Below are 27,427 nucleotides of genomic sequence, written 5' to 3'. Positions count from 1 at the left end.
AGCCTGGGGCTTCCAGCAGCAGGCAGCTGTGACCAAAGGCCGCTCTGTTTATTCTCTTCGCTGCCCTTGATGGGGAAGGATCAAGGAGCGGGCTGGATTTTTCTCCTCTGAAAAAGGGCCTCCTCCCAGTCTTTGAAATGGTAAAGTTGTTTCCCAGGGCAACTGGCTGGCTCTTCTGGGGTGCTGGTGGGCATCCTGGGGTGGGGCCCCAGGGCACTCACACCACCAAGGTGGCGCTGGCCCAGTGTGGCAGGAGCGCCTGGAGAATGTTCTTTCCTGAAATCCCCAGATGATCTCCGAGCTCCCCCCCCCCACCCTTGCCCCCGGCCCCCTGTGTGGCACAAGCTGTCTCGCTGGCAGTAGGGGCTGCCTGCGCCCCGTGCATTCCTTTCCTCCTCTGATCAGGTGGTGGGCTGCCTTCTCCTGGCACAGAAACCTAGGACAGGGGCTGCCAAAGCTGCGGGGCTGGCACGGAGGAGAGACGCTGAGCTGGGGAGCTGGGCTTTGAAGCTCTGTGCTCACTGCCCGTTTTGCTTCATTTTCTCCTGGCATCTGCATCCTGCGGAGAGCGGAGGATGCGCACGTGAGGGCCGCTCATCGCAGGGCAGGGGGGCAGCAGGTGGGCGTTGGCACACGTGCCCCCTCCAGTCGTCGTTCCGGGGCCGTTTTTCTTTTCAGAGGCAGGCGGGGCCCAGCGAGACAGGAGAAGGGCGACTCCCTTGGAGGGGCCCTGCTCACAAACCCCTGGTGGGCCTGCACCACAGTCTCCTGGGGGCTTAGGGGCCAGAGCTGGCCTCTCTGCTCGGCGTCCCCACCTGACGACTGGGCATCCTGGCAAAAGATGCCAGGGGGGATTTCTGGAAATGGATCTGACACCCAACACAACAGAATGTAAATTCTATCCAAACTAACCAGCTCTCCCCTGTCCAGCCCCCCTCCCCCCGCCACTCCCCCCCCCCTCAGGTGCTGGCAGCTCTCTCCTTCACAGCTGGCCTAGTGCCCATGGCAGGGACCTGTGTGAGCTTGCCCCCCACCCAGCCTCCCACTGAGAGCCCAGGGCTCCCCGGCCCCGGGCCCTGTGGGCTTCGTGGGGGAGGGCACACCCCACCCCCCACTCCCCATAGCAGGTCTGTTCCCTGTCGGCTGCTCGGCCCAGCTCAGGGTCTGCAGGCCAGACCGAGCGCCCCTCACCGTTCTTTCTGGGATCTTCAAGTGAAGTCACAATTAATGCAAATATGAAAAAGAAATAAACTCCGGAAGTTTCCAGCGGTCACACCAAGGGGGCAAGACCAACCTGACAAGGATACCATAGAACCTGTGCTAAAGGGCAGCGGAGCCCGGGCCACGACCCGACATGAGCTGGTCACACTGGTGCTTAGACCAGGGCCCGCTGGAGCGCGGGGCAAGTTCACAGGATTCTGCTCTCGCCACCCCTGGCCATCCTGCCTGGCTGGCCCCGGGCGCCCAGAGCCTGCGTGATGTGAAAAGAGGTGCCATACAGGTGACTCAAGCAGAAGTCCCCAATCACACTACTCAGAAAAACAAAACCTTGGATTTAGACAGAGAGAAGCAGGAGAGGGGGGCAAGTCCCAAAGTGAAAATACCCTTATTAAGTCCCTCTGGCAGTTTGATTAAAAGGACTTCAAAGAAAGCGCCTCGGATTCCAAGGGGCCACTGGCAGCACTGCCCTGAGCCCACATCCGGTTCCTCTCCCTCCTGCTCCCCCCCTGGTCCCTTCCCTCCACCTGCCAGTCTGCATCTCTACTTCGGTCCGGGTGGAATGTGAAGTACTCACTTCTCCCTCTCTGTTCACTTAGCAATGGGTTTTCTAGTCTGTTTTCACTCATTCATCCCTGAAAGAGAAAAGTCTTGGAAGTTGTCCCTTGAGACCCCACAAAACAGGGAGGTCCGTCTTGGTCAGCAGAATTGAGTCACACGCACACGCGGACGTGTTCTAAATTCACATTATGTCATCCCTCAACAACCCCAGCCGGAGGAGCTACGTGGGGTGGATGCCAAGGTCGGGGACCGCGGGCCACGCTGTCAGGGCGCCCCACCCGGGCTTGGCCCGCCGCACCCAAGGGCATCCCAGGGCCCCCCACCCCCACCCCGCGATCTGGGAGCCTCCAGTCCAGCGGTGGTGGCTGGCCTGCCCACGGGGCTCACGAGGTCGCGGTGACGCCGCCCCCATTTCCCCAGGTGCCTGCGAAGCCCAGGCAGGCGCGGCATGGGCCCGGAGCGCTGACGTGGGGAACTTGGCCCCGACGGCTCCACGTGAGCGCGCGGCTCCCGAAGGCTCCGTGCACACACTTCTCTAACACTTTTGTGCATCATCTGATAAAGGCTCACTGATTGTGACAGGAGGTCTCCGACGTTGGGCTTACAAAATGGTCACAAGCCTCGCAAGTCTTTTCGATAAACCTAGTCAGCCTGATGTCCTTCTCCGCTCCCTGTCTAATTGGTGTAAAGTTTGGAGGCCTGAGTCCTGTATCTTTCATCCGGCTTATTGCGTCCTCTCCTTTGACATGGGGTCAAGGTTCACATTCGCATCCGATTATCAGAGCGCAGCGCTCATTAAGCGGGGGCCTGCCTCGCTCCAAAATGAGTAAGCTGGAGAGAAAACTCGGCCCATTTACTCAGCAGATTTTAGCATGTTTAGGAGGCCTGAATGTCACCCGGCAGTGCTCTGCGCTGAAGAGTTTCAGACATCTCCAGCTGATGATTAATTGTGAGTGATGGGAAATAAAATCCAGTAAAGCCAGCTGCTTGCCATGGTCGGCAAAATGACTCTAATGGATATAGGCTGCCAATTTTCCAGTTTTACTGGCAAGTCTTCCAAGTGTAATTAAGGGAAGTTATAAATGATATGGAAATCTATCAAGTTCCATTTATTTTCAGAGGACTCTTTCCCCAGAGACTTTTATCTTCAAGCTTATAGTATGCTTTGTTGTGCTAATGATTTAAACCCCTTCTTATTTCTGATTAAAGCCCCCAATATCCTTCTCCCAAGTTCGCTTCCCTCCTTCCCCAAAGATGAAAAGACACAGACCCTTCTCCAGCACACGTCCCTCTTGGAAAGCACGCGAAGACAGGGACACGTCTGGCAACTTGTATCGTGCTGACTGCGAATGCACGAAGAAGGCTCAAAGAAAAGTGCAGGAAGAGCGCGAGCAGAGAGAGGGGGAAGAAAGACCTCCACCAAACATAAAAGGGAGCCCCCAAAAGTCCAGACTTGAAAGCTGTGCTCGAGGGCAGACATTCATCAGAAGGTGGTGTAGCTCACTAATGTTATTTGATTTGGAATAAAAGCATGAAAATGATGGCAAAGGCCTAAAATTGGAGATGTAAAGGCTGACTGCACAGTATCCCATTTCTCAATTTCATCCTTCAGAGCCACAAAATGGGGGTGATACAGTGCCGGGATGAGGTTTACAGTAACAGCTGTGCTCTTCCCACACAGGGGAGGCCCTTCTAATGGGCGAAGGTCTGTTTGGAACAGACGGGGAGAAACAAAACAAGGTTCCCTATTAAGAGTGTGCAGTCCTATTTCTGATAAAGAAAATGATTACGGGAGTCGGCTTTCCTCTGAGATGGGTCCTACCCTCTTTTGTCGTCCAGAACCAGGGCTGTTTTAAAGGTGTTATCCTTTAAGTGGAGGAGAGAGGACATAATGTCACGGAGGGTTTTCCCCCTGTAAGCCTCCTCTCCGGCAACTGTAAAGAAGGCCCCGGAAACGGTGCCAGTGGCATATGGCTTTCTACTGTGCTAAACATTCACACAAAAGACAGGTTCATCAGTCATTGTGGTATCTGGATAAAAAATTAGCTCCTGATGGATGGTATTTTGAGCTTACCTGCTGCTAGTACATTACCAGAGAAACACAGGTTTTGAAGCCCACATGACATTAGAAACTGCAGACCATGAAATACGACACGTGCAGGAGCACATAATGTACGCCAGATTATACACAATAATAAATAAGCTATTTAAACCCTCTGCCTAAAATTGGGCCCGCTGCAAGGAACCCTGGGTCACTTCTACGCAGGCCAATTAATGCACAGCATCTGCTGTATAGAAGCAGGGCACGCAGCACTTCCGAATGATTTCAGCAATTAAAAGAAAACTGTTTCCTGCCTGTTCAGACAGCAACTGTTTCAATGCAAGAGTGAGCACCAAATCACTGTGTGCAGCTGAAAAATTAAGTCCCCTTTTTGGGGAAGAGGGGTGGGTGGGAGGACGAATTTTTATGGAAAAGGGAGCCTTCTTTTGTTGTCCTACATTCTGTGTTTTTCTGCCAAATTAGACAGAAGGCTCGGAGGGCTTACCGGCCTGCTGCAGGCTCCCCTTCTGGGCCACCCGAAAGCGCGGATCAATATCAACCCTGCTGACGACTCCACAAAAGTGAAAATCCTTCAATTACATTTTTAAAGGCTGTTCTACTTAGAACACAGGTGCCTGAATGCAAATGCATTTTACGGCCCTTAGATCTGAAGAAAGACGCAGTTAACAGCCACAAGAAAAAGGCCTCTCAGATTTGGTTAAAAGGCACTGCTAGAATCTGATTATAATAACTTCCTCTTTCTGAGCCGGTAAGATAGGCTGGTAAATATCCCCTGATATTTCCTGAAGAAGAAATGTGCATTCACATCCCAACATCTTCATGTAAAGAGGGAGGGAGGGAGACCCGGGAGATGGTCTAGTATTTAAGCAGTGATGGAAGGAACCGTCATCAAATTTACAAAGAAAGAGGAGGCGGGTGAAAGAAATGCCACCAAACCCCTTATCTCCAGTCTAAGGCCTCCAGCAAAGGGTTTGTGCTCTAGCCGCCTGCTCACCCAGGAGCAAGGAGAGGTGACACCTCGGCCAAGGCTGCTGGCTGGGGCGACTCCAGGCCCCCGCCTGCGCAGCACTGGCCCCGCTTCCCCCCCACCCCCCGCCCCCGCCCAGAGCTGCCTCCCTGGGTCTGTACAGTGGACGAGGGAGCAGAGAGGCTCCGGGGGAGAGAATACAGAGTCGTGGCCAAGATAAAAGTCTAGTTTTCCTTAAAATGAAAAACATTTCTCCTTACTGCCCTCTAAGTAGCCAGGAACTGGAGCCAAAGCCCCCAGAGTTAGAGAAGAACTTCACAGTATCTTTAAGGGATCAGTCTGGATCCTCTACCTCTGTGAAATATGCTGTTTTAAAGCCCTCAGTGATTCAGTGTTTTTGGCTTTTTTCTCTTTTTTTTTTAAGCAAAAGGGTGAGAAAAGATCTCGAGAACTGCCATCTTCAAAAATGGTTAAAATGAAGATAACATAGCCTCTAATCCCAAGTGGATCATTTCTTGAAAAATAAAATCAAATGCCCAACTTGCAGAAGACTCACCTACAGTATTTATTGATTGATCTGTAAAATATTTCTCTTATAATTATCATTAAGTTACACTGTAAAAATTCTCAGGTGGTTACCTCCAATAAAAATTTACCTAAACACTGAAAAGTGAATGTTACCTGGAAAAGATAAGAAGGCCAAATTCAGGGTAGCCATCACTTGAAGAAGACAGGACAGGAATCTGATGAGGGTAGGGAGGGGCCACGGGCAAGTCCACAGTGTGAGCAATGTTTTATGGTTAAGTACAAGTGGAAATACAGGAAAGGTATGCAGAGAGCATGAGCACTTGTATTATTCTCTGTAACTTTCTGTTTGTAATATTTTGTAATTTAAAGTTTAGAAATGTTAAGTAATGAATGCAGAAATTTATTTATACCTGCTTTAAAATACCATCTGAGGTCTAGGTGAAAAACTGGCATCTTGTCAAGTAAACTGCGATAAAACATGAAAATGTAATTATTGTTGTGATTTCACGAGTGTCCATCAAGATATCCAGAAATTGGAAAATCCGTCAGTCGAGCCAGGGCCTCTGCCAGGGAAAGACACCATTATCATTATTATACTGGGCTGTACGGGGCATACAAGTCACTGCCAGAGAAACATGTCAGGAGGGCCCATTCCAATGCCATCTAGAATGCCTAAGAGCAAAAGAGGCTCCAAATCTGTTTCTTCAAGAAATGAAAACTAAAGGTCTCTTGCCAAATTTTACATGCGCTTTCCCCAGGATCAGCTGTGGGCTCAGTTCCAGATGGTCTGGGGGCAGAGGGGGGTATGAATGCCACACTCTGAAACGGTGCACCTGTGTCTCATGATCAGTGGCCATCCAACTGCTTGGGAACCTTCCCCCGGAACCCCTGCAGGAGCACGTGCAAAGAGGAAAAAAAATCAGGGCTAACTCTGGGGCCAGTGGCGGTGGGGGGGGGGGGGGAGACTCCCACTAATGATCACATATTTTGTCTTCATTGGTGCACGTTAGAGTATATAGTTTTGTGCCCAAGACCCCATGCATGACAACAACAGTCCCAAACACCTACTTCCCCTGCTGCTAAAGGTCAGTGCCCTCACCGAGTACATCTCCCTCGTCTTGGCCCCACAAAAATACCGCCAAGCCTGTCTCACTAATACTGAACAGGTTAAGTGGCAAGAAAAGCAGCAACAGGTACTTGCTGGCAATCTATTACTGGACCTGTTCTCACAAACTAGTAAGTCACAAAGTGGTAATTACCTAAGTGGGGACACAGCCTGCCTCTGGTTCAGGTCTCCACTGTTACTGTAATCAAGAAGACGAATATTTCTGATGCAAATCTGAGATGTCTGCTTAACTGGAACCCACCTCAGAAGAAATCTTGATTGATTGCGACAGGAAAGTCTCCCTTTGGGTTGCCTCATTTTCTGCTTTGTTTCTCGTATCGAAGGACTAACAAAACAACTCTGCTCCTTACTGACTTTATGCCATTTCAGCAGCTCTCAGTCTAAAGCTGGCAGGTGCACTCTGCCATTATTATGAGAGAATATGTGTACTTAATACTGTTGTTCGACAACATCCTAAAGACAGACATTTTAAAATTAAAACAAGTTATAAAAAATCCTGGCTTTGATTAAAATGCCACCAGTGTATGATGGTGCTAAATATACAGGAAAATAGGGATTTCTTCCAACTGAAATGAAAGTCCGTTGCAAAATTATTTTCAGAAGGCTGATTACCAAAAAAAAAAAAAACAAAACAACAAAAAAAAAAACAAGAAAACAAAAACAAAAACAGACAAAAGCATATGAAAGTCATTCTGCCAACTGTCTTCTGAATTAAATGTGTGTCTCCTGACTTTCCACAATCCGCTTTCTTTCTTTCTTAGTGGTTTGTTTGCTGGTATGTGTTTGACTGTTGACTACAACCCCCTCCCACTTGTTCAAAAAGGTTACTCTACAATCATTTGAAAAATGATTTTACTGCCACATTTAATGTTAAATACTATGTAACAGACACTGAAAGGATATTAGAAACTTCTGCCGCCTGAACCCAAAAGAACACAGCTTCTGTGCTTTAGGAGGGGAAAGACCTTTCCACAGGAAGCTCTCAGAGTGCATTTCTTACTTTTGAGCAGCCACCCCACATCATTTCGCCCTGAGGTTTTTTTTTTTAACTCTGTTAAGATTGTTTGCCTCACAAAACAGATTTATTATTTATTATTTATTATTTATGTGATGCTTTTGTGGAACACATTATTGCCAGGAGCTCCATTCTAAGATTTCTCAAGTTTTACTTAACCTGAATATAAAAATTTCAGATTACTGGAATTCAAACTATAAAAAAATAACACTTCAAAGAAAACGAGAAGAGCTGTAGGCCCCTATTTGTTTCTTACGTCCTTGTTTTCCTTGAAAACACACCAGGATGACTGATTCCATTATCTTTCTACTGATACAAGTGGAACTTTGGCTCAGCTATTGTTATTGCTAAGAACAACACAACATGCCCGTGGCACTAAAATAATTTAAAACCACAAAACTTAAAAGTTACAAGTATTATTTTCTCATAATGGCCTCAAGTAAGCATGTGCCTTTGGTCAAAGGAAAGTTTCTTGTGTTTTAATTACACAAGGCAGATTTAATGATAGAAGCTGCTGTTAAGAGCCCAAGATGAAGCTTCTCACCCTGCATTTGGGGGAGGGAATGGTTTGGGACACTTCTCACAACTACTAAGTCAAGAGAAAATGCTGTTTTACCAAAACACAACGGCACAGAGTAAGAAAGGAAGTTCAGCAAGGACCAAAAGTGGCACCGGAAGCTGGGGCGAAGAATTTAAGAAGGTGTGCACTCTCCCTGACCAGCCTAGGCACATGCATGCAGAGAGCATTTCTAAGTAAGGGGAACCACACAGAGACTAGAAGCCAATTCACTAGGGGTGCACACCCAGACTTGGACTTTAAAGGACTACATAAAGTAGAGGTCCCATGACCCCACAGTAACATTTTTAACAGTTGGTTCTCAAATTAAACCATTCTTGAATACCCACATTTAATGACTGGTGGTGGTTTTCAATATCTGAGCTATCCCAATGAACCAAGGACTAACCCCACGTTGTTCCAATTTACTAAATGCTTTGCTCTCCCCCGTTAGATTATTAGCCAGGACACGGAAAGTATGAAGCCTAAACCCTTCTGGTGTCTGGAGAAGCCAGACTTGGAGAAAGCAGTTGCTGGAAACAAGGAGGCTACATGCTCCCCCGTTCTCTGCCCCAGGAGTGGTGCGGGGGAGGCCAGTGCCAAGGGAGGAGCAAGACCGACCACAGTGTGAGCCTCTCTTGCCCCCCACCCTGCCTCTGGTTTTGATTCAGGTGTTGGAAAAGTAAGGATTTCAGTTACACTTATTTTTTTAAGTGCAAATGCGATTTTATAATTAAAGCCACACAATTAGGACAAGCTCAGGATGGCAGCCTATGTAGCTTCTAGAAAAGGCTTAAGATGAAAAACGGAAAAAAAGAAAGAACCCACCACACTGTTTACCAACCTGCACGTCTAGTTGCTGGAAGATTCCACTGACTGCTCTCATAATGCAGTGAGTGAGTGGAGGCATTTTTTACAAAATCCAAATAGTATATTTGACACACAAGATTACATTAGTTTCAGGTGTACAACTTAGCGATTCGATGTCTTGGTGTAAGCATTCTTCATGTCAAGGCCGACGAGCTATCATCTTAGGACCCTAACCCTTTAGAATGAAGACCAACGAGGCAAACCCCTCCCCATATTCAACATATAAATGTAATTTTATGTATCACTTCTCCTAAATCCTTAATAAGACAGTCTTAATGAGGGCTTTCTTCCAGGAATGTCAAAGTCTTTAAAGTAAATATAACAATTCATAGCTACTGAGCCTCTCCTATGCCTTTCTAGAAGAGTGGGTAGAGTTCTGTTTCTATATCATCAGGTAAGAGCAACTGCTAAGTCAGTTTTCTGACTTCACTTATCAATTTCAGGGCTAATCATTTAAAGAACAAGCTGATCGTTTTCTTTTTTTCCTGATCATTTTTTCTTAATATTCTTTTATTATAAATATTTCTCTAGAGGCCAATGCAAGCTACATGAGTTTTTCTCCATGTGACTTTACTAAGTATATTAATAAAGAAATACAGAGGAAGTTTTAATGCACTCTTTACGGGAAAGTATGTAAACTCCTGTGATTTCACTGAGACACACAATGGAGTCACCACCATACCATCCATTAAAGACTATCATGTTGGGCCATGATTTTCCAGCACATAAATAAAAATGCTAGTATTTAACTGTCCCCTAGAAACCTGGTTGCATCTTTGTTTTCTTTTTACAAATTTTTGCTGCGAATCAATAGAGCTCTCTCTCCATGCTCTATGAAAATGCATCCTACCAATCCGTCCATAACATGTTATGGTGATTCTGAACATGTGAGGAAATACTAAGATAGCTTTGATTTGTGCCTTAATGTCACAAGGTCAAGATGAAAAGCTTCAAACTGTGATCCTGAATTATATGTATCAAGTTACGGAAGTGCTCTGTACCGCACAGTTTATGGAATTAGCTTTCCTTAGCCCCAGAAATCATAGAGAGTTCCCCATCAAAGGACTATCGCTTGGTGTCAGTTCTTCAAGGATACTTAAAGCACAGAGAACTAGAAAGCAAATAGAAATGTTAAATAAACTACTTCCAAAATACTGCGTTTGCCAATTAACAGAATTACTCTGGCCTTATTTCTATTCCAGTCCCAGGTCTTTGGTAGGGGAGACACTCAGGGATACTGTTACTAACCCAATTCAAATGTGAAGCAGTTGGACAGAGAATGTGCAAAAGCTATTTAGCGGTTTTGTGGGGGTGGCAGGAGTCAAGAAAGAGCTGCACAGAATGTGATCGCGCTTCAGTCCGCCTCATCCCACAGACAGGCTCGGTCCTTACCATGTCTCCAGGCTTGACAGAGACGGTCACCACCACACCAGGCATCGGGGAGCGCAGAATACTGCTTGTGTCCTCAGCCGCTTTTTCCAGCATAAATTTGTTCAGTTCTGCAGCCAGTTTGGTTAATATATGCACCTTGTACTTAAGGGGGTAAAAAAAACGTAAGTGAGTCTAAATGAACTTTTCCTCAAAGGTAGCATTCTTTCAGAATCAGATTTTTAGCTCTGAAATTTAAATGATCACATCTTTGAATTCAATGGTTTTTAATTATTGTACAGAGAAACAAAATATAGTCATTTTGTTTCTGGCACATGTTGTGAGCTGGTTATTTAAGAAATTTCTTGAAACGAGAACAACTCCAGTAATTAATTAGTGAGAAATAGCAGTCACCCTGTAAGACAAACATCTCAAAACTTTGTAAAGAAAACAGTGAGGATTTTTCCTTATATTCCCTTCACTGCTTACAAACTTATCCCAATTAACACGGATTCTATGAGCTGGCTGGATCTGCAGGAGGGAGAGGGGTGACTCTGCGGGCACCCGCCAGCAGATGGCAGCAGATCGCTGTCTCAGGCTCCTGCTCCCCGCGAGAGCGGCCGTGCCACCAAGTTAAGACAAAGGGTTTCAGTGTTCGTTTGGGGCAAAATAATATTTAAAATTCAATCTCTTTCTAGAGGCACAGTATGTTATATTCACTACAGAAAAAGTTAGCTCTTCTTTTTGGGCACAACATGGCGTAGTCTTTCCAAGGTACCAAGACGCTTAGGGTAGATAAAAATGAAATAGAAGGACTATCTTCTACACAGAGAGACAATAATATCAGACTTTAAGCCATTAAGAGAAACATTATGCACAAGCAAGTATTTTTAATGGAACCTTTTGTATATGGTTCTCAAACAATCGGGCAGGTTAAGGGGAGTTCAGTCAAACAGAACATTTCTAATAGAGTTTCTGCCTGGCAGGGGAAAATATCCTGGATCTCTATGAACAAATAGAAGAGCCACAGTTTGGTCTACCCAAAAAGAAACAAACTCAGCTGGTTTGAGGAGGGGTTACTCAGTGAGGCTGAAACCAGCACCTGAAGATTTCTGAATTCCTTCCAAGTTGCATCTCCCTTGGGTAAGAGAGATACAACACGGAGGCAGCTCCATTTTGTTCGAAAAAAGATGCTGTAACTCAAAGCCGCCTGTGGGCATCATGATGGCAGGGATGCAAAGGCAAAATAGAACTCCCCCTCTAGTTCTGTACAGGCATGGCGGAATTCCTTCTGGGTGCTCTTCGTGGGACTTGTTCCAAAAGGGCAAGGGAGACCCCCAGGAGGAGCACCGATGGCCTAAGTTCCGCTCAGATTTGCCACTGTGACAGGTTGAATAATAACATCTTTTGCATGTTTCTTTACTCCTGAGTGTGTGTTTTGCAATCAAGACATACAAGTGTCTGCCAGTTTCTGAAGGATATGATCCTTAAGTGAAATTACAGTGCAAATAAAAGCTTTTTGCTCCTATTAAAATTCATCTGAGTCCTAAGTGGCAAGGAGAGTGCATTGTGCTGTCAGTCTAATAAACATTCCAGGCAGAGGGACTACTTATCAGCGATGAATTGTACCTCAAAGTCTTTCATTAGACCATGGCGGGGCGGGGGGGTAGGGGGGTGGACGGAGAAAGAAGGGATAACATAATTGTACCAAATTGCATGGTTTTCGTAGCTGTGCTCTGTCTGCCTTAGAAAAGAAAACCCAACACCCCTAGGAGCAGGAGAGTCCACAGCAAAGTCACTTTTCTAGCTGGCAGCGCCCTCCCCGGCTCCCAACACGTGACTGGTCAGCACTGGGCCCAGCTGTCCAGGTTCAGTGTAGCACACAGATCTAGTTTTTTCCCCTTGTTTTTTGTACCATTTGACTACAAAATGTGAAGTCTAAATTCAGGGAAAGGCTCTTTCTGCACTGTGAACAATATGATTTATCACATTTCACCACAGTGGACAGGCTTAAAACCTAATTTTAGCTATATCACAAACAAGCCTTAATGTAAATAAAGAGCTGAGATCGTACCGAGCTCCATTTCTCCCCAGAAATTACAAGATCCTGACTAAAACTGGATCCTTTTACTATTTTTATAATTTTCATATCTTTTGAATTCCTTTCTCTGTAGGACTCCTGCTTTGCTTGGAAAGAGATGTAAAAGAGTCACAAAACTCAGCGCCTTTAGATGCAGTCTTTGTTATTGATGAGATGTTCCTTTTCCTCTTGTATTTGTTTATTGTTCTTAAATCTGTTTGGGGGATAAGCGACTTATTGTAATCACAAGTAAAAAATAACAACGGGGTAAATGCCTCAGGAGAGGCCTCCTTGCAAATAGTTGGCTAAGAAACGACCTTTCTGAATATAAAGAGAGGAGGCAGCAAGAGGTTCTCTTTTTAAGATTACCTTTGATGTGTCCTGACCCCTTCAGCGTGCCCACACAAACACGCCTCTTAAAACAACGTCTTGGCTCCGCCGTGCAGCGGACGCGGGGCGCGCTGGCGGGATGGGATCTAAGCGGGTGCAGCATATGGGCCCATCAGAATGAAGTGCCTGGTGAGAGCCATAAAAGCTTTTTGCTGCCCCCAGAAAAGAAGTCGTTTAAGAGTGTACACTACGGCTTTCAAAACTTCTGATCAAAACTGCTATTTATTGGTTTCTCTGATTCTTATGGGGCTCAGGCAGAGCCAGCCAACGAGCTAAAAGAATTCAGGAAAATGCCCTATGACGCGCAAAGAGTTTGGTTTTTTACTCTAGGCATTAAAATATTCCTAAAGTGTTCCATGAAACCTCCCCGGAGAGTTGTGCTTTTAAGTTGTTGTTGTTGTTGTTGTTACTGTTTTCAAGCAGATAAACCACAAACTTGAGGTTCTGGGAGTGGGAGTCCAAGATTTTAAAGGTTACTTGATAGGACGGAGAAGTACAATCCTAGAAGAACCCAGAAGGTTCTCACCCTGCAAGGTCACAAGAAACATCTGTGGGGCCTGAACTGGATTCGTTCTGGGTTCTTCGGTAGATGGAACCTCACTGTGGTTTTAGGGAGGTGCTCATAAACCACAAATTATCAAGCTCCGCGTGGAGGAACTTAACGCTGAGAACAGGTGCTCTCCGGGGTGGGGGGTGGCCTGGTCAGCTCAACCCGTGTAGGAAGGACAGTGATGGGAGGGAATATTCATGGGAGGTGTTCTCTAATGACCCCAGCCAGAGGCTCTAAGCGAATGAATTTTATGGTGTCTGTAATGTAAAACCATGTCTAACAAAATTTCTCCCAAAAAGTTCAACAAGAAAGAAAGAGAAGGGAATCACACCAGACATAAAGGGTCAGGAAGAAAACTACAAGAGATGGACGCTTAAAAGGAACACAATGGAATTGTTTTTGCAATGAACATACGGCTCTCAGCATGGAACCTAACGAAGGGGGAAAAGGTGGGGGCAGAGAGCCATGGTAGTTTGGGGAGAAGCCATGCGTGGTCACGGTTTGGGGGGGGTATATGCTTTTTGGTCAGGTTGGTTAACAGAAACATCCTGCAGATGGGCAAGCCCACCCGTGCCAGGCGCACACACAGTACACGCACACGCACACCACCGCGTAAAGCAGCCCTTGCTACGGCTACACTGCGCTAGATGGTCACACAAAATGCCTTGCCGCTGGTGTCTGCGCCTCCTTAGGGAGTTTAAATCCGTGTGCCTCTCTGTACTGCCCTGAGATTTACCAGCGACTTCACCAAGTCACACACCCCGAGTGTTCGCACCTGCAGGCCTTGGAGGCCTATGGGCTCCCTGCAGGATGAATGCTTCCAAGCTGCTTTGCATACTGTCTCAGTTGTGATTTCACCTTAAAGTAGCCCACCTCTGGTTTCCACTCCTATGCCATTCTTCCAAAACGATCAGGACATGTGCAGTTGATGAACTGCTCGTGTTTTCATACGGCAACCGTGGGCCATCTCAGTCAAGGGTAAATGGTGCACTTTGCTGGGAATTATGTTACATCAGTTCCCAAAACATCCTGAAGCACCGGCCATATACCATATATCAACCCTCACTAAGTAAGGGAGCAGATGCATTTCTTCAGATATAAGGTTCTCCTCTTCCAAGTTTTCACCTTCTGGTCCCAAGGGTCTCCAACATTAAACTGCCTTTTCATTTCCACGGTGTGGCAGTGAGAGCTAACACTCCAACATGCCCCTAAAAATCTACTTTCCTAACTCTGAGCTGGAGAGCAAGTGTCAGTGTTCTTAAAGTGTCAGAAATGACTAGCTGCAAAAAAAAAAAAAAAAAAAGACATCTTTAAAAACACTGGAGTTTCAGAAAACTAGAAAAAAAAAGCCTCACTAAATATACATTAGAACACTGAGGTACATTTGGAGTCTTAATTCAACGGTTTTTGTTTTGTTTTTTGTTTTCCCCATTCCTGAGTTCTTTGTGGGATCACTATGAACACTGGAGGAAAACCACAGCAAGGGGTCAATGCCGTGCAAAATACAGCAGCATCGGGCCCAGCCAAACCAAACCGACCCTGCAAGAATCTGCAAGAAAAAATCTGCAAGAAACAATACCCCAAACAGAGAGGATCAGAGCCTGTGGCTGCCCTTCTCTGGGAGAGCTCCCCCCTACCTCCACCAGCCCTGCCACCGCCCCCCCCCCCACAACACACACCCCGGGCCAAGAAGGTGAACCGAACAGGCGGCTGTCCCCGAGTCGGTACAGCTGCAACCACCGGAGCAGCCCCTCAGCATAATGCTGTGACAACTCCATCCGCACAGTCTCGAGGTAGCTGTCAATCAGGACGCATCATTTAATCCAACAGCACTCGGAGGACTTTCTCCGACAACCCACATGACAGCATATCTACAGCTCTATTTATATCAGCGCCCGGTTGTGTTTACAATGCTGTGGCAATTAGAAAAGATGCAACAGGCAGCAATATTATGGAGATTTCCAGTTCGCAGTATTGCCCCGTAAAGTGTGATCTTGCTTCGCAGAGTCAGGCTAAATGACAAAAGGCTATTTTCTTCACTCTCCGTGCTCAGACAGCACTTCATTTGCAGCTAGCTATAATTAGATTAATGGTGTAGTGCAGTACAAAGCCGGCCCACTTCACATCAGATAGCATATGAATTAGGACAAACACTTATTTCAATTCCAGGCAGAGAAAGCAATGACTGGGGTATTTAGCATACCCTTTATGGTGGAATGAGATGTTAATTGTGTACCATTACCTCTAAACTGCTTGCTTGTTGTATAAATCACTGTGCTAATTGATGCCGAGATAGAAATGTAGCCACAGGCAAGAAAGCAAAGGAATGAGAGCTGAAGATGTTGGATAAAGGATTATCGAGTAAAACCATATGGAGATGAGGTTCCTTTGAAACCTTTCCTTTCTGCCCAAGAGCACCAGTTCTTAAAAGTACAGAAAAACTCTTGTACTAAGAAAGCAAATTTCATTTTTCACATTCCTCTTTAAAAGCACCCGTTTCTTTTCGAAGTTCCTGTCTGTCAGCAATCCAAATAAGAGGTATGTGGAATTAATCTGAATATACACTTACAAACACAAGGAATGTGCAGTTTTCAAATAGTGAGAACTCCCTATCTGGGTCTTTGGCTCATGGGTTAATAAGGAACACCTGTCAACTACCTGAAGCAGATGTTTCCGACGCATCCACAGGGCAAAAATAAATTCTTTCCCAAGACCTGACCTGGAGTTGTTCTTAATAGACCAAAACCAAACACAAAAATCCGCTGGTTTCGGTGTGGTGTGTTATCTACTCCATTTGCGTAGAAAGAATTATTCAGGATGTGAGTCCAATGGGACAGGCCCATTCTGATCTGCCACTGAAACAATGATTTTACTGACATCTGACTAGGCCAGTTCATGATTTTGTATGAGAGTAAGGAATTAGAAAGGAAATCTTGTTTCTTGTCTGGCCCCCTAAAACTAGCAAAACATAATAAGCAGAAGCACGTAGTCATTTAAAAGCTTCAGTCTTGTAAAATGCTACCCTTCTCTTTGTAAAATGTCCTATTAGTGCTCAACAGCTCCTATTAGGGTAAAAACGAGTGTCTCAGAGGTACACATACAGAAACCAAATGCTATACTCAAAAAGTCAAACTGTTGAAGGTCCACAGATAAACATGCTCTTTGGAAGTTTATAGATCAAGCGCATGCACCCCATGTATGTGATCACAATTCTTTTCCTAGCAAAGCAACAGTCAGGTGCAAATTACTGCTGTGCACTTTTTCACAAATCCAGCTGCTTAGTAATTAGCACTGTTATAACAAACTTTTACACAGAGAGCAAATATAGTGGGTCGACTAATAGTTCAAATTCTCAACTTCAGAGTAACAGTTAACATATCTCGCAAACGCACTTTTGAGAAACGCACGTTTGAGAAACACCGTGTATGGTTTAGCCTTGCGAAATCCAAATACCACATCGACTTGTAAGACAATAAAAGAACGTCCCAAGAAACTGCATCGTCTGGATCGAATTATCACCACTGAAACATGGAGAAAAAAATCCAGAGCTGCTTTGGTGGGGGCAAGCCCACCTTTCACTGGACCATATAGTCTTTATATATCAGGAACACCTGCATTGCAAACGCCATGTCAAAGAGTTTAAGGTTTAGGTCATTGTGCTAATAAATAAGTAACACGTGAGTATATATGCATTACAGTACGCTTAATATAATTCTTCAGTAAATACACACATACACAGAGAACAGGTACATGTATATAGAGCAACATCAAGGGTCCCCAAAATGGAAACCAATGCCGACAAAATAGTGTGATCTGTGCTGAAGTAACACCTCCCAAGCGTGTGGCTAGGTGACATAAATGGAAGTATGCTGAAGAAGAGATCTGGAAAGCAGTGTAAGGGCCTGCCCCCAATCATTAATCACTTGTTTGGACCATTTAAACTAGAGCAGTACAGCCTGAAGCAAAACACCAACACACCCCTCGCTTGCGAGGCTGCGAGGCTGGTGTTAACAGGAGAAAATATATGGTTTCTGATACTGTGACCCCGTTCCCCAGCGTTTGCTCCCTTTAATTGAAAAAGGCAGTTACACACAAAGTAAATCATTCAGTGAGGTGAGCTGTTTAATGACACATAATTGATAATGTCAATATGTGGCAGTGACATAATATGCCACTTTCAACACTGGCCCACTTACAGTTATGAATCAATCTATGCTCCAGGTTTTATTCTCTCGCTGCTAAGTTGGTTCTCAAACTCCAGGCTTTTGCTGGACCAATCAATGTGCCACAAGGAGCCACAGTGGTGCAACGATCTCATGAAGGACAGTTTTTGAGGCAAGAGTCACAAAAGGAGAGGTGGGAGGTGAATTCCAACAAAGGAAAACAAGAAAAATACGTGAAGCCCACTTCTGCACCGCATCTTTCAAATTCTTGCTAAAAAAGACCAAGTATCCTTAGAGAAAAGAACTAATCTTAAGGCTGATATCAAAGCCTTTGAAGGAATAAGTTCGTGTGTTTCTCCGGCTCATTCCCAAAAGGCAATTTCCTCGGAAGAGAAAAACATGGGGACATCTGTCAATCATGTAAAAATCTAACCTAATTTGTTTTTCCAATTTTGTTTTTTCCTCAGAAACACGAGTCCTTCCAATTCTAATATCCTAAGATCAGCAATGCATCTTTTGTCACCATAGCACTGAAAATTAAATTGCAACTTAAACATTAAACCCGGCACTTAACCAATCCTATTTCCTCAGCTGTGTTCCACGGAGTTACCTTCATTGCAATTTGAATCACTGGTGTCTCAAGATAGAGCCAAAACTGAAGGAAAAGCCACAGAGCTACCGTACAGGAAGCCAGCCCGCTCCCAGTTTGCAGGACAGCGCTGGCTGCGGGTCCTCAACGGGTTTCTGAAAGAGCGAGTCAGTGAATGGGGGAACTTCCCTGGTGCCCGGCGCTGTGGGGACGCAGTGTGCAGGTGTGCCAGGATAAAGGGGCCCAGCCTCTGCCTCACCCAGGTGCCCGCAAGCTGTCTAACAAGCAAGTACATATGCCACAAAGGTAATTTGCTGGAATAAGTGGCACTTTCCCATCCACCAAGGCAAGTCCATTGACAATGTTCTGTACAGAACTCACAAAACAGAACACACGCATTCTGTTTGATCAGGAGTCTCTGTGACACATTATGACTATAATGAGTCATTTCTTTCTTTTTCATACAAGAAAAATATTATAGATCTTTGAAAGCCTTGTGCTCAATTATGTAACAATACCAACATCTGTGAACAGTACAGGCTGTTTCTATTCTGTATCCTGAACAGTTTTACGTAATTACGCATTTATGAGGTATTTGGTAAACCAGTAAGAAGGTACCTTTTTAAAGCACTATATAATTTGGGGTACAATGAAGTGTTCTCTTGAAAATCTATAATTAGGGCAGCATCAGCTTACAGAAAAGTACAGGAAGTGTTATAAAAACACAATTATGTAAATAAGCACATAGGTAGGGAAGTGTACCATTTCGCTATGGTCCCTACGCCTCCATTTCCTCCTCTTCTATTTGAATTGTTCTGTGCTCATCTCAAGTTAAAGTAATGTTGTCTACAGGGCGCAGAATAAGTGAACTCTGGGGAAAAAAGATAGGGATCTTGGCCTTCCCTGGAAAGTTCTTTTTTTTTTTAATTTTTTTTTCCAACGTTTTTATTTATTTTTGGGACAGAGAGAGACAGAGCATGAATGGAGGAGGGGCAGAGAGAGAGGGAGACACAGAATCGGAAACAGGCTCCAGGCTCTGAGCCGTCAGCCCAGAGCCTGACGCGGGGCTCAAACTCACGGACCGCGAGATCGTGACCTGGCTGAAGTCGGACGCTTAACCGACTGCGCCACCCAGGCGCCCCCCCTGGAAAGTTCTTTAGTCCTGAGATGGAACATCAGAGATCTGGGGAGTGTACCGATGCCATGGGGCTGTTCAACAGTGCTCTGGGCTTTATATGGATTTTTTTAATGATACAATGTTCTTACTAGTATGAATTCACTAAAGAAACTCAGAATCTAATAAGGCAAAATGTTAGCTTATATTGGTCAGAAATTTGAAACTAAAATATATCAAGGCAAAAGCAAACAAAAGTACAGAGGATAATATTGTGGAGTAAACTGTTGGCCAAGAAGATGAAAGCAGAAAACTAAAGAAGGGCACAGTATGCCAGCCACCCCAAAACATGCCCTTTTGCTGAAAGGATTGCTTTGAGCTGAAAGCAATGAGCTCTCTGCCCTCCCCTTCTGGTCTAGAAGCAGGTGTCTTTCTCTCATACACAAGGAAGAGAACTGCTCCAGAGCTACTCTTATGGCCTGAGAAGGCTCTTGTCGGCATGAGAAACCACACTAAAAATACCATATTTATCCTACATTTCCTAGTTACCTTCCCACAACTTACTCCCACCCCCAGAAGTCCCAAACCTCCTTTCCTTTGTCCCCACACTATAGTGTACTTTGTTAAGATAGTATAAACCCCCCACATTCTAAATGTCTTATTTTACATTTTTTTGGGAACTCCCATGTATATAAGTACGTAACATAATCTATTTTTTTCTTTTGTTAATCTGCCTTTTGTCAGTTTGATTTGCAAGGCTCCAGGCACTGAAATCTAAGAGGAGAGAAGAAAAAGTTTTCATCTCCTACACAACCCAACAACCCCTGGTCCAAAGTACTGGGAATGATCTTGTCAGGGAGGAAGAAATTTCCTCTGCCATTCAAGGTCCTTCTAGCTGGATTAAGGATCAGGTGGACATAAGATGAACAGAAGATCAAATTTAAAATTGTAGTTACAGGAAATCCACACAGACATGAAATCGCCAACACAGGCAAAATAAGGCATCTCTGTCATGTTGAACACTGAGGAGAAGGGGGTATGGGTCTGGGACCTCAAAGGGAAGGAATGTAACCTTTAGGAAGAATGAGAAAGAATAAATGTTTGGTAAACAAGTGTTTGCTGGGCCACTCAGAAACAACAGAACATGGAGGACTTGGATCAAACAGGCCTTGCTAGCTTCCTCCCTATCTACTGTACCTAGCTCAAGGTGTAATGTAGTCATCTGTGGTGACAGCTCTCTTCCTGGAGTAGGCCCCCTAACTAAATTCTTTTTAGGCAGTTGTGCGGGAGATAAAGAGCTTTTCCTGAATCTGCTGGGTTTTGATTGCTTTTAACTCAAAATTATCTTCATACCAAAGGGCCCATTTTGCTGTGGCCTGCCCTTGGCCTCTGCAATCTATCAGTGGACTGCTTAGCAATTTTATAGTTTAGAATTCTTACATATCTCAGAAGTTTAACCCATGCTACTAAGTGGACTTCTGGCATGTCACATGTGGCACATTATACAGAAGATACAGTATTGAAGACAGACAAGCCCTATAAAGCCATGTGGACAACAGAGGTAAAAGGAGACGTGGCCACCATACTGGAAGCAGAAGAGAGTTCAAAGAAAAAAAAGCACAAGTCTTTGAAGCCAAATGGCCTGAATTTTGATATCCCAATAGATTCACCTTTTGGCCAAGTGATATAACTTCTCAGAACAAATCTCTTCATTTCTAAAATCAAGATAAAACATGGATTAAATGACTGAGAGATTAAACTGAAAAAAGTTTTGCAGACTAAGTAGCAAGTGCCTGACAGTAACCACTCACCAAATATGATTTCCTCTTTCCTTCCCAAGTACCTCTGATTGTCAAAGAAAAGACAGTGGTAGTTGTGATTTTTTAAATTGTATATTGTAAAGCATCATGGAATAGCAAATTCTATTTGTTACAATTCTAGTTCTATGGTTCCACATTAAGGAAATAGACTAAATTTTTCAAAATGACACCTGGGTCTAAGACCAAAGAAAAGAAGTTGGTTCTGATATTAAGAAGGCATCCAGATCGGGCAGTGCAGGATTCTATGGTCATCCTTTCCTTAGATAACGTCATATTCAATTAGTGAAAGAGTATGGTTCATTCATTCAAAAACTATTTATCATGCACATATGGGTAATATGAGAATACAATATAAATAAGAAAAATTGGCTCCTGACCTCAAACACCAGAATCTGGCCAGAGAGAAAAGACATTCATAAATAACACAAATATAAATATAGATGAGGACTATAAATCATGTAATAAATGTGAGGGGGGCTTTTTTATGTTAGCCCCTCTCTTGAAATGAAGTGAAAGGAAAAACAAAACACTTTTTCATACTCAGAATACTCTGGCCACTAACTGTGTGGGCATTTTCCCCACACCAATCAATTCAGTTCTGACACTGTCTACCTGCAGTTAGTGTCAGACCTCCCAGGTTAAGGGCTCAGTCCCACAAGACTGGCCCCACCTCAGATGCCAATCACAAGTCCAGGCTGTCACCTGTGCTTCTGATGGACCTGCTATAAATAAATTGGAGGCTCCCACAACTCCCTCCTCGGATTTGAAACTTTGTTAGAATGGCTCACAGAACTCAGGAAAATAGTTTGCTTACTAGATTACTCACTTATTACAAAAGAAAACCCCTCAGGAACAGCCAGATTGAAAAAATGCACAGATAAAATATGAGGGAGGGTGCAGAGCATCCATGACCATACCAGGTGTGCCACCCTCCTGGCACATCAACCCACAACCTCTCCAAACCTCTTCAGTTAGAGTTTACAGAGGCTTCCTTATGGAATCATGATCCATTAAATCATTGGTTGTTAGTGGTTAGTTTAACTTCCAGCCTCTATTCTCTCCCCAGAGTTTTTTTTTTTCTTTTTTTCTTTTTTTGGTGGTTGGCGGGGGGGGGGGTAGGGCTGAAAGTTCCAGAACTCTAATCACCTTCTTGGTTTCCCTGGAAACTAGCAACCCCCCCCCCTCATCCTTAGAGGCTTTCCAAAAGTCACTCATTAACCTAAGCTCAGTTGTAGCTGGAAGGGGCTCGTTATAAATAATGAAAGATGCTCTCTTTACCTTTATCACTCATTTCACTTAGGAAATTCCAAGGGCTTTAGGAGCTCTATGCCAGGAATGGGATGAAGAACAAATATGTATTTTTTTTTTAATTTTTTAAATGTTTATTTAGTTTTGAAAGAGAGACAGAGCATGAGCAGGGGAGGGGCAGAGACAGAGAGAAACACAGAATCTGAAGCAGGCTCTAGGCTCCAAGCTGTCAGCACAGAGCCCAATGTGGGGCTCAAACCCATGAACCATGAGATCATCACCTGAGCCGAGGCTGGACACTTAACCAACTGAGCTACCCAGGCACCCCCAAACGTGTATTTCTTATTACAAATCACAATATCTCATGAAGTCAAAATTCAGATACCAGAATGCTTGGGCATATTCTCTGAGAAGACACTGGAGGCTGTACTGGGTATTCCAGAATTCATCAAAACACATAGATCTAAGTCTCTCTCTCTCAAGCACATGGAAACACACAACTTATTTTTCACACCTCAGTCTCCTATATTTGGAATTTCCTCTGATAATATTCTTAGCCTAATAATGTGGCCTTCTATTCAATTCTCATGAGCATACTACCTGGAAACTTTGCTGTATCTATGCTAATCTATCATAATCTTGCCCCAGACTTAGGGTCTATGTTCTAAATTCTCAGGGCAGGAGATTCATATTTGAGGAAATTGAGAGATTTATAAGTGAGAGAGAGAACTGGGGACTGAGTTTGTGAGTGAACTTTGAAAACTCTTATAAAATTTAAGATTTCTTTTATGAAGTGAGCAAGAGTTAAAGACTTGTAAGAGTCCTATAATAAAGAAGTATATAAAACAAGCTAATAATCCCCCCTCCAATCCCACTCCCCTGAAGTCATGAAATAATTTGGATTGTAAATCTACTCATGTAAATCTATAAAAACACAAACATACATATCTATTTTTATAAATGCATCCACACTGGGTACAATACAACAAGGAAGCTGCCTTATTTAAAAAGGGGGGAATTCGGGCACCTGGGTGGCTCAGTAGGTTAAGCATCTGACTCTTGATTTTGACTCAGGTCATGATCTCATGGTTCATGGGATCGAATCCCCCATTAGGCTCTACGCAGATGGCCAGATGGTGTGGAGCCTGCTTGGGTTTCCCTCTCCCTGCCCCTCCCCCCGCCCCCACCTCTCTACATAAATAAATAAAACATTTTAATAAAAATAAATAAATAAAAAGGGGGAAATCCATGGTATTTTGCCAGTCAGCATCCTTGACTATCAGTTTTTAAACACAGGAAGGAAGTTAGGTTACTTCTTTTTGCATGCTTAGCTCATCTGAAGCAGAGGGAAAATTCCCATATACCCCTGTGTTGTTCCCAACCCCCTTCCATAATACACAGACTCTGCTATGACAACTCCAGAATGCAGAAAAATAGCCCCAACTGGCCCGGCTGGCCCCTCTTCCCCAGGACTCAGCTCTCTTATTCCTGAGGACTATGAGGCACAGTTGTAAATGTAAGAAGGCCTTGGGTATGCTGCCCCTCAGCTTCTCGGGCCCTTCCTCCCAAGGCTGCACTGACAAACCATGTCTGCCGTCTGCTCTATCCCCCTGTCCTTCACTCAACTTCATTCTCGTTTTCTCTAATTGTCCCCGACAGCATGACCTGTTATCTGTACGGAGCAGATAACCAAGCTTGGTTGCAATGACTCCACAATAATGTCCTGGAAGCTGTCCTTCACTCAAATACTAACATTCATATCAATCAACATAAAGCTCTCTTAACTTTATAAACTGTTAACCACGCAGTGATTTTTCTGAGTCTAGAAGGTCAGAAATGCCAAAAGAAATCACCCGAAGCTTTAGTCATAGAATTTAGGATCATTTCCCTGTGGACTTATTCCTAAGCGAAAGCTGTCTAATCAAATTGAAAAACACCTAACACTTTTACAATTACAGTTAAATAATGTTACACAGCAGTCCACGAAAATAAGTCTAGGAAACACTTCACTTGTGTCCAGAACCCAGAGACCAGGAGGGCTGACTATCAGTTAGTTCTTCCACTGGAATATAAGGTCAGGAAAGAGAGAGCCCCAGGAGGGCTGGGATGGGACCTTGGCTGCTGGGCTGACTCACCCCATGGCATCTACGTTAGTGAATCCACCCTAGATCACAGGCCGGGCCACTGTTTCACAGCCTTAGACTTCCTCAGACTTACACTGTGCTACAGACTTCCTCTATAGCACAGAATGGGTCATTCTCAGCTAGATGGGTTTGCTTGTCAAGCTCACAAGCAACTGATGTGTGAAAACCATCCTGTAAATTTACAATCAGAAATACATTTGTAAAGGGAAGTAGCACATCCCACAAGTGTAGTGTGTGTACACAAATTACATCCATGGTTGTTTGATACACATGGAATCAGCAGAAGCGGCATCAAGGGGCAGTGCTCTCCATTAAGACAGCACAAGTAGTGGTTCTCCACCCAGAAGACTCAAAACTCACCCAGAGGGCTGGTTAGAGCAGATTGCTGGGCCCCACCTCCAGGGTTGCTGACTCAGGACTGGGTGGGGGATTGTATTTCTAATAAGTTCCGAAGAGACCCTGAGGTGGCTGATCTGGGACCACCCTTGGAGAAGTGTGGATGTAAGGTACCCTACTCCACTATTGGAGCAGCCTTTTCAGGGGAGCCTATCTTAGACCTTCAGGGCTGCTGTAACAGAAAGCATGCATGTGTGGCTTACAAATAACAGACATTTATTTCCACAGTTACAAAGTTTGGGAAGTCTAAGATTAAGGCACTGGCAAATTCTGTGTCTGGTAAGAGCCTGCTCTCTGGTTCACAGACAGCCATCTTTCTTTTGTGTCCTACATGGCAGAAGGGGCAAGGGATATCTCTGGGGCCCCTTTTATTTTTTAAAAAATATTTTAATCACATATATTAAATCACAAAAATATTTAATCACATATTTTCCTTTTGAGGTTTTTATTTTTTTTCTTTAGAGACAGAGAACAAGCAGGGGAGGGGCAGAGAGAGGGGGAGACACAGAATCCGAAACAGGCTCCAGGCTCTGAGCTGTCAGCACGAAGCCTGATACAGGGCTTGAACTCACAAACTATGAGATCATGACCTGAGCCAAAGTCGGACGCTTAACCGACTGAGCCATCCAGGAGCCCCTAAAGAATGCTTCTTTGACTCTTGCTCTGGGTAGAAAAATCTTCTGAGTGACATAGTCTTTCTTCATATATGATAATCACTGATAAACCTAAGAAGTTATGAGTATGGGGTGCCTGGGTGGCTCAGTCAGTTAAGTGCCTGACTCTTGATTTTGGCTCAGGTCATGATCTCACAGTTTGTGGGATCGAGCCCCATGTCAGGCTCTGTGCTAATGGCACAGAGCCTGCTCAGGATTCTCTCTCTCTCTCTCTCTCTCTCTCTCTCTCTCTCTCTCTCTCTCTTTCTGCCCCTCCCCTGGTCATGTGCATACCCCCTCTCTCTTAAAAATAAACAAACTTAAAAAAAAAAAAAAGAGAGAAAGGAGGTCACAGAAACCTCTGATTTATAGCCCATCAGTCAGAGTACAAGTAACAATTTGGAGTTGCGACTGGTGTCAGCATTCTCTTTCTCCAACCGCGCAAGCTCACAGAGGAGTTCGTCATAAGGGGTCCTGGATAAGAGGGGACCTTTGTCATCTCAGCCTTTGTTGTCTTGTTAGAGCTGGTAAAGTCCCAATCCAGTAGTACCTGCTCAGTGTGACAGCTTAGCAGATCTGTGACTGAGGTGTCTCACGTTCTCTTGGGAAGCCAGGGACACTGTTTAGGCTATACTATTCCTACCGCCTGTGACAATGAAGTCTGCTTTCCAAGGCTAACCCTGGGAGTGAACCTCTGGACTTGTGAGGGCTCCATTTCTTATACTCTCCTGAGGGGACAGCTCTGAGGGGTGTCCATGATTAAGTTATAAAAAGGCTTATTGGTTTGAGTTGTTATTGAGATTAAAATAAGATTCTACTCAATGGCCAGATGATGGATCCTTTGAATTGGACAACCTTCTATATTGTAATGTTTTTTTTTAATTTTAACTTAATTTTTTTTATTTTAGAGAGCGTGTGTGCATGTGGGGGAGAGGGACGGCGTGGGGAGGGAGAAAGAGAGGGAGAAGCTTAAGTAGGCTCCGTGCTCAGAGTGGAGCCCAATACACGGCTTGATCCCACAGCCCTGGGATCATGACCCGACCCGAAATCAAGAGTTGGAGGCTCAACTGACTGAGTCACCCAGGCACCCCAGAGCACCGGGGGTATTATACAGGCTCCTCAAGTAAACACTAAAAGTCAGGTAGTGAATTCAGCAGAAGCACCTGAATGGCCAGCAGACTAGCTCATCTTTCTCTTACAATTCCTTCTACTTTCCAGAGCCCTGAGATCAGGCCCTGCCAGCCACAGGCCTTCATACACAATGTTCTCTGCAGATATATCCTGGACCCCCAGTGCAAAGAATTCATGTCCCCTGGACAGCAACAGATTTTTTAAGTTATAAAGCTCTTTTGACCTCCACTTTCAGAAGATCTTGCCAAACTTAGGAAGGAATTAGAAAGATTCGTGGCCATTTACAACCCGCTTCACAGAGGAAACAGATGACGAAATTTCTTCTAGGCCTTACTACAAATGATCAGCTGGAAACCGATGTTTGGGGGCTGATAAAAGCCAAGACTGAATTATGCTTTCAGGAAAGAGAGCACCCAAAGTCCTTTTAAAAACACTTTATATAGACTTTTAAAAGATGTAATGCATTAAACCCTGAAGTTCTAGAACACAGAAATCTTTTAATTCTAATTTTAGGTGGAATGCAAGTCTTCTCCCTGATATAAAGAAGCAAATTGAAGAAAATTTAATTAGATGAGGTCAGTCCCTTGATATTCAAGCTGCAATCTAGTTCTTTGGGGAATTACAAACAACTGTACTGTCTTGGTGATCTCTACAATACCAGAAATGTGGTTTGAGAAGCAATTCAAACCTCCCCTATTCATCTCAAAATACTTCTAGGTGTATACAATTCAGGACATTAGAAACAGGATTGTCTTGCACTTAAGGAAAGGGAAAAAAATGAAAGTAATCACTCTAGACCTCTGATAGGAGGCAGATATACCCCCAAAACTCCTTGAAGAAAAGCTGGATACTTACTCTGTACCTTTGTGATGTGGATT

The 27,427-nt window shown here is 44.5% G+C and overlaps 1 protein-coding gene across 6 annotated transcripts in view; it reads right to left on the bottom strand.

The window, feature by feature from the left end:
* The window catches only part of PCCA (propionyl-CoA carboxylase subunit alpha), a 417,069-nt gene that overhangs the window by 3,889 nt on the left and 385,753 nt on the right, over positions 1-27,427 (bottom strand). For 3 of the 6 annotated variants that reach the window (XM_043582425.1, XM_043582407.1, XM_043582417.1), the window contains one exon: positions 10,296-10,436. The exons of 2 other annotated variants lie outside the window; for them this stretch is intronic. In XM_043582425.1, the coding sequence (XP_043438360.1) occupies positions 10,296-10,436 (141 nt within the window). Of the gene's footprint in view, positions 1-10,295; positions 10,437-12,720; positions 12,828-27,427 lie in introns of those variants that run through there. One more of the 6 variants, XM_043582456.1, reaches the window with a different exon arrangement.

Source organism: Prionailurus bengalensis, chromosome A1 (assembly GCF_016509475.1).
Source record: "Prionailurus bengalensis isolate Pbe53 chromosome A1, Fcat_Pben_1.1_paternal_pri, whole genome shotgun sequence".
In the NCBI taxonomy this organism is placed as follows: Eukaryota; Metazoa; Chordata; class Mammalia; order Carnivora; family Felidae; genus Prionailurus; species Prionailurus bengalensis.
This window is presented reverse-complemented; position numbering and strand designations above follow the sequence as displayed.